The sequence below is a fragment of the Bidens hawaiensis genome, unplaced genomic scaffold (genome assembly GCF_021521415.1).
Source record: "Bidens hawaiensis isolate Kalapana, Puna unplaced genomic scaffold, B.hawaiensis_p1.1 tig00025450_1, whole genome shotgun sequence".
In the NCBI taxonomy this organism is placed as follows: Eukaryota; Viridiplantae; Streptophyta; class Magnoliopsida; order Asterales; family Asteraceae; genus Bidens; species Bidens hawaiensis.
Window position 1 is genome coordinate 226,130 of NW_027494070.1, and position 8,000 is coordinate 234,129.

The 8,000-nt window shown below is 36.6% G+C and overlaps 1 protein-coding gene across 1 annotated transcript; it reads left to right on the forward strand.

Moving 5' to 3' along the window:
* Nucleotides 1-265: 265 nt before the first annotated feature.
* LOC143571631 (transcription factor MYB36-like) lies at nt 266-5,087 on the forward strand. Its single transcript, XM_077057008.1, has 3 exons — nt 266-409; nt 518-647; nt 4,041-5,087. Exons 1-3 carry the CDS (start codon nt 274-276, stop codon nt 4,771-4,773), a joined length of 999 nt encoding a protein of 332 aa, XP_076913123.1. The 5' UTR covers nt 266-273; the 3' UTR covers nt 4,774-5,087.
* Nucleotides 5,088-8,000: the final 2,913 nt, after the last annotated feature.

Sequence of the window (8,000 nt, forward strand, 5' to 3'; positions counted from 1 at the left end):
AAATGGATAGAAGAATGCTACAATCCTAGAACAATAGGTTTTTTACAATATGACATTATCATAATACTAAATGCTTAAAGTAAGACATGAATGAACTGATCCAAATGCGTGTCCCAAACCCTAGAAGTGTGCGACTGTCTTTCCTTTTCCTTTGTTTCCTTTTGGTTTGTTTATTAGGTATCACATCAAAACCCAAATTACCTACTATAAATCATGGGTCTTCCCTCGTACAATTTTAACCAATTAACCATACGCACACACATATCAAGAAAGATGGGGAGAGCACCATGTTGTGACAAAACAAATGTGAAAAAGGGACCTTGGTCTTCTGAAGAAGATGCTAAGCTCAAAGATTACATCGAAAAGTACGGTACTGGCGGTAACTGGATCGCACTTCCGCAAAAGATCGGTACGTGTTCGCGATCATATGTTCATATTATGATCAGTTTCTTTTCAATTCTTTTTTGTTTTTATTAGACGTCTTTATGGTTTTAACCTAACTAAAAAATCATTTCAGGGCTCAAGAGGTGCGGAAAAAGTTGTAGATTAAGATGGTTGAATTACCTTCGACCCAACATCAAGCATGGGGGATTCTCTGAAGAAGAAGACAACATCATTTGCAGCCTCTATATTAGTATAGGCAGCAGGTTTAATTTACTCTTTCTCTCACTCATGTGCTTATAACCATGTTCATTTTTCAAATTTAACCAAAGTTACTTGTCCTTTGCATTTGTCTCTTGAGTGTTTGTTGTAAGAATATATATATCCCATCAGATTCAAATTCATTGTTAAATTTATCTTCATTTATGGCTAGAGGTGCACAAATCGGTTTTTTTGAAAAAACCGGTTCGGTTATTAACCGGACCGGTTTTTTTTATCCAGAAAAAAACCGGTTCGGTTAATAACCGGACCGGTTATTAACCGGTTTTTATTGCTGAAAACTCAAACCGGCCAAACCGGTTTGGACCGGTTTAAAAACCGGTTAGAACCGGTTATTAAACCGGTTTTTTATAACCGGTTTTTAATAACCGGTCTAACCGGTTAACCAGTTTTTTTTTTTTTTTTTTTTTTTTTTTTTTTTTTTTTTCTTTAGGGTTTAGGGTTTAGGGTTTCGTTGTTAGCATTCTTTGCTTGGAAGATTAAAAACACATAACTTTCATTTATAGCTTTTACATTAAAAATACAAACATTAAATCGTTATCGCATATTCGTAACTCAAAAATACAAACATTAAAGAATGCTTAGACACGATTACATTAACAAGTTGATGTTTGTTACTCATTTTCTTCGCTACCCGATCCCGAGCTATTCCTTAGGTAATCGTCGTACGCGGCTTCTTCATCGGTCATTGGTTGAATGTGTCCTTGATTGACCTCGTCTTCATACAAGGCCGCCTCATAGTCCATTTCCCCCTCGAGTGAGCGTTGATGTTGTGCCCTGTCTAAAGAGTCCAAGTAATCCTTGTAGCAAATCGACATCTCTACAGCTGCTGGAGTGAGTCGAGTCCTCCTAATCGATATAACCCTGCCAGAAACAGAAAAAGCAGACTCCGAAGCTACCGTGGAAGCTTGGACCGTTAGTAAATCTTTGGCCATGGCGGCGAGGATCGGAAACTCATCCTCCTTACCTCTCCACCAAGCCAGCAAATCAAGACTTCTAAATTCATCCGGAGTCATGTGTTTCACAAAGTTGGTACCACCATACCTTCCAAGTTCACTGCTTGGGGTGTTTACCCTTTGACGTTTACCGGCGTCTTCCCAAATCATGTAGTACATCCCCATTTCAAGGTCGGTTTGGGATTGGGATTGGGCAACAGCTCTTAACGAGTCATGAATTTGGGAAGACGACCCGTGTTTTGTAAGGTAAACATCATACATGTTTGCCAATGTGGTGTTGAAATCATTCTTTAAAGTTTGGCTATAATAGGGGTTTTGATCGTCGTTTAACCCTAGCTCATCACAAATTTTTTCTATTAAAGCTTCAACACCACCAACATTGATGCAAGGGTTTAACGCAGCCGCACAGGTCAAAACAGCGGGTAGTTGTTGAAAATATTTTATAAATTTTTCTTTCATTTTTGCACCCATATCAAAATAAGGTGCACCCCTACAATGAATTTCAGTCAACTTTGTGCACATGACAGCAATTTTTGGTAAAGCAATGGGGCTTGTTGGATAGTAAACCCCGGATAAACTAGTTGTGCAAGATTTAAAAATTTGAAGAACCTCCGTAACGATCTCAATCAATAACCAGTTTCTAGGATCGTACGGTGCACATTTACCCCTACTTGACATTATTTGATGAAACGCAACTAGTGATTCTTTTTGTTGGATGGCTTTCTCAAACATATCACAAGTCGAGTTCCATCTTGTTGGACAATCCCAATTGGGCCCCAACCATTGACAATTAGCTTCATCACAAAATTTTTTGTATCTTGAAAATGTTTTATTGTTGCTAAAAACATCTCGTAACATTCTTTTAAAATTGTTTCTTTGCGTTTCGATCACGTTTAACCCATATTGCACGGCCAAGTTGATAATATGTGCAATGCATCGGCTATGAAAAAACGCTCCATCACAAATAGGTTTATACTTTAATTTTAAATGGCCAACCGCGGCCGTATTGTTGGACGCGTTATCAAACGATATTGAAAAGATTTTATCTTCAATCTTGTATTGTCGAATGACTTTATCCAAGAGTTTAAAAATATTTCTACCCGTGTGCGGGTAATCAAACAATTGAAACGCAACGGTTCGTTTCATCATTTGCCACGACCGGGGGTCAACCCAATGAGCCGTCACACAAATGTATGAGTCGGGCGAACCATTAGGTACCGACCACACATCCGTTGTTAAGTTCACACCAGTTTGTAAGTTTGAAAAGTATGAAATTAGTTCGGATTTAGCGTTTTTCCATGCTTTAAGCATATCTCTTCTAAGGGTCGAACGACTTACGTGTTGGTAGCGTGGTTGAACATACTTTTGCATCATCTCCGTGAATTGAGGGTTGTCGAAGTGGTTGAAAGGAAGTGATTGTTGAATCACAAAGTTGCCAAACTGTTGACGTACCGCTTCAAGGTCGTACGTAAACACCGTTCCTTGATTCGTCATCTCCGGCTGCGAACTACTTCCGGATTCGTCCTTCAAGACCTTGCAAGAGGGCCTTTCTACATGAGCTCTTAAACTGGAGTTTGCTTCTTTGTTATAAAACTTCAAACAATGTTTGCATCTAGCTTTTTGGGTTCCGTTAGACATTTCGCATAGGTCGAAATGTTGCCAAATATCTTGGTTTCGTTTCGTGGGGATGACCCGAACGACGGTTTCTCCCGTGTTCGAGGCACCCATGTTGACCGATGAAGCAGCACTTTGGGAGGCCATGATAATCGACTACGAATTAAGAGTGGTATACTCGAGTATGAAATAAACGACTACGAAAGAAGAGCGTTTGGAGTTATAATCGCGTATGAAATAAACGTTTAGAGCTTTTGGAGTTGTATAATCAAGTGTGATCTAACCAATACCCAACCTAAACTATATATAGATGTTTGTGGGGGTAAAAAAACCAAAAAAACGGCTAAAAAAACGGGCAAAAAAAAAAAAAAACGGCTATAAAGCCGTTTGGTAACGTTCGAAAACCGGTTTAACCGGTTAACCGGTTATTAAAAAACCGGTTAACCGGTTTTTTTATAACGGCTATAAACCGGTTATTTTAAAAACCGGTTAACCGGTTTTTTAATAACCGGTTTATAAAAAAAACCGGTTTTTTTTATAACCGGTTATAAAACCGGTTTTGGCTCCAAAAAGTATAACCGATACGTAAACCGGTTACGTAAACCGGTCAAACCGGTTTTTAAAAAAACCGGTTTTTAAAAAACCGGTTTTCCGGTTAACCGCCCAAACCGGTTCCGTAACCGGTTTTTTTGAACACCTCTATTTATGGCTCCAAAGCACTAGCAATTTGGCTTCTTATTTATTTCCTATATATATTAAAGTATATATGATCTGAATTTATGTCTAATAATTTGATGGAAAATCATATAGGTGGTCTATAATAGCAGCTCAACTGCCTGGAAGAATTGATAACGACATCAAGAACTACTGGAACACAAGGCTAAAGAAGAAATTACTGGGTAGGCGCAAACAATCTTCGGCGAACAAGCTCTCGGGTTCGAGCCAGGACCCCAAAGAAAACAACGGAATAGAAACTCTAAGCAACTCAGCCATTGAAAGGCTACAACTTCACATGCAACTCCAAAGCCTTGAAAATACTAACTTTTTTCACTATGATAATCCTCCCTTGTGGCCTTGCAAGTTGAATCCCATACAAAAAAAAATGATGCAAACCCTCCAACTTGCAAATGAATCGTCTAATCCTTTGATGTTGCAAAATTTCTCACCTGCTACTCCTCAAAAAGTTGAATACGATGCACAATCTAGTAATCTCCTTCAACAAGACTATTCCCCAGTGAATAATATGAATAATATTATGAAAAATGTAATGGGAATCACCATTCCTGAGTCATCATCTCTTGTCCCAGAATCAGATGTGGTAAAACAACCTGTGGAAAGCATGGAACTACAACAATATTGGGTACTTCAAGCCGAAATTGATGAGCTATTGAGTAACAAAGGAGCTACATCACTGAGTACTGAATTTGATTGTTTCAAGGATATGAATAGTGGGAAGGACAACATGACTTGGTGCTCCAACAAATTTGAAGCAAATTCAATCTCTTCAAACTCTTGGGATTCAACTAGAGTTCTAGATCATTAGAAGACATACATGAAGTACCAGGAATCAGTCATCGGACATAATATACAATGAGAGAAGAGGCACTACGATTGTGATTCATGATATTTTATTCAAATTTATTTGACATTAGGTATAAGGATAGAGTAAGTGAAGAAGAAACCAATAAGTAATTAATCATGTGTAAATTCGTGTAACAACGTCGTGTCAATTTCTTGCTATGTTTACGGAATATATATACTTTTAATACGACTATATATTTCACGTATATGTCTTTGTTTCCTTTAGAAGTTAAATTATTTCAACATAAATGGTATAAAATACTTGATAGACTCATGACATAATGTCATGTCACATGATACTTTGATAAATCGTTGATAATGGGTACATAGCAATAGAAATCTTGGAGCTCAACACTCCTTTCCATTGATAGAAACCAATTAGCTCTAGTTTTGAAAAGAAAAGTGAGTTACTGATAGTTGAAACTTCTTCATTGTCGGAAATATATGTTTTGTTAAAGAAAATATGATAAGATGATGATATTTTGATTCGAAGTTAAACCTATAGCTTAATGAGTGATTATTTGTAAAATGCAAGTTTTATACCATCATCCTACGACTTAAGTTGCATATTTATGAATTGAGTGTATATTATAATTGTGTCTTGTCGAACATAATTTGATATAGAAAATATTTCTCATACAGTTAAGTAAAAGAATACTAACCGAAAGAGAAAATACACATTTTTAAATTATTCACTTAACTTATAAACATCTAAATTGTTTTAGAGTTATATTCAACGATACTATGTTAACTAAGTGAAAACAAAGTAGGGGGTGGACGAGTGGTTAACATCCTCTTATCTAGTTAACGAACCCCACCCACCGCAATTCGTCCCCCACCCCCACCCCCCCAAAAAAAAGAAAAAAGAAAAAAAGAAAAGAACACCCACCCACCCCCAATATGAAAGGATTATTAGTTCTTAATGGGGAAGAACTCACCAAGACTAAAGAGGAGGGATATGGGCGGGCCGGATAGTAGGAGTCACATAGTGAAAGATGAAAAAAACCCAGGATAAAATGCTAGATGATAGTCAAAAAGTTAAGGTTACATGGTGTATAAAGAGGAATAAAAATTTATATTTTTTTCACGGACTCATAAATCGAAAGAGACAACAACTTTTGATTCACGGTATAAAAAAGATGGGGTGAGTTGACAAACCGGATGATATAAAAGAATTTTTCAAGGAATATTACTGGAAGAAACTTTTGAACGAGTGGACAAGGTTCTAATAATGAGCTAAAGAAGCTAGTTTCTAAAATCTTTATCGGAAAATATTTGAAAATAAAGTTTACTTTTGAAGAGAGAAAAGACGTTGTGTGGTCACGCGGTAGTCAGACATCTCTGGGGTTGGATGGTTCTTTGTTCAGATTCATTAAATAGGTTTGGGAGTAACTGAAATTGACACAAGTTACATTCTAATGGATGCAATTCTTTATTTTCAAAATTTTTTCACACAAGTTACATTCTAATGGATGCAATTCTTTTTTTTTTTTCAACTTGATTCCGAAGTTGACTGGTCCCATGACTGTGGAGGAGTTAGTATGGTAAAATTGTAATATAAAATTATGGCTAAACTATTGGCTAATAGACCGACAAAGATGATTAACTTTGTTGTTAATTAGCTCTACATTTATTAAAGGAAAACAAATTCTGGATGATCCTGTTATGGTTAAAGAGATTGTCGATAATTATAATAATAGGAATGACAAGTTACCATTATTGAAGCTTGAATACGCTACGGCACACATTTCAATTAGTTTGGGAGGGTTACATGTGGAGATTGAAGATATTGTTCAAGCATGTCTTTTTAACGGGGCTAAGGCCAGGAGAGATAGTGCGTCTATCTCTCACATTTTTTATGCTGATGATGTTATTATGATTGGAGAATGGTCATTGAGGAATATTATAAACATGGTATGGCTTTAAATTGGTTTTATTTGGCTTTTGAGTTGAAGCTAAACATTCATAAATCTAATCTCTATAGAGTGGGGGTGGCTCGTAGGGAGGTTGGTTATTTTACGGATATTGTTGGCTCCAGACCTGAAAAATTTCCTTTTATGTATCTCGGTATCCCAACGGGTGCAAAAATTTAAAAAAGTTTTTTTAGAGTTCGAATGGTCTTATTGACAAGTTTTTTCAAAGTGGAAGCAAAAATTTTATTAAAGTGGGAATATCGGTTCTTATTTCTCTTGTCCTTGGTTCAGTGAGGATCTGCTACTTAATTATCGATGTTCTTGATGATTTTTGGAGTGAGGAAGAAAATTAAATCTATGTGTGCAATATTCTCTTTTTTCCCTTGGTTAGGAGAGAGAGAGAGAGAGAGAGAGAGAGAGAGAGAGAGAGAGAGAGAGAGGGTTGTGGTGGACAAAGAGAGTCAAAACTTCCCTTGGTGAGATTAGAGTTGATTTTAGCTTATAAAGACGAAGGAGGTTTAGATTAATGTATTATGCAGTTTGAAAAACTTTAAATGGAAACGAAGTTTTGTTAGCAGTCATAATTCTTTGTGGATGAAGGCCCTTAGAGCTATTTATAAGTAAACATGAATCTAGATAGCATGTGTCGGGTAATCGAAGGGAATGAGATTTGGTAGCGGATAGTTAACCTGGTTAATAAACTTAATGATGAAGTCTTGATTCCTGCTTCAGTCATAAGAAAAAAGTAGGACACATGGACAAAACTTTGTTTTAGAAAGATATGTGGATTGGAGATACTAGTTTATGCTCACGAATTCTTAGACTCTTTAATTTGAAAGGTGGACAAAAATTGTTTAGTAAATGAGAAATTTGTTAATTTAGCTTGGGCTTGGAACTAGAGAAGATGCCCGAGTGGTGGTGTGGAGGACGTGCAACGAAATGAGATGATCTCTCTTCTTGCTACTGAATACTTGAGTGATTCAGATGATAAATGGATTTGGGAATTGGATCTCTATGACACAAGCTCTTGGACAAAGGATCCAGATCTTACTTGGATCGTCAAAAGTTGTCAAAGGGTCCCATCCCTATAAGAGGAACAAATTCTCTTAAAGAAGGTTAATTTCATGATTTGACGCTTTCTTTTCGATAACCCCCGACTATATTTAATTTAAGTCTTAAAGGTTTTGATATTCACCTTATTTTATGCCTGGTATGTTTGATTTCAGTGGAAGTTTTGGATCATGGTTTTAGAGGGTGCCATTTTGCTTTAAAGATT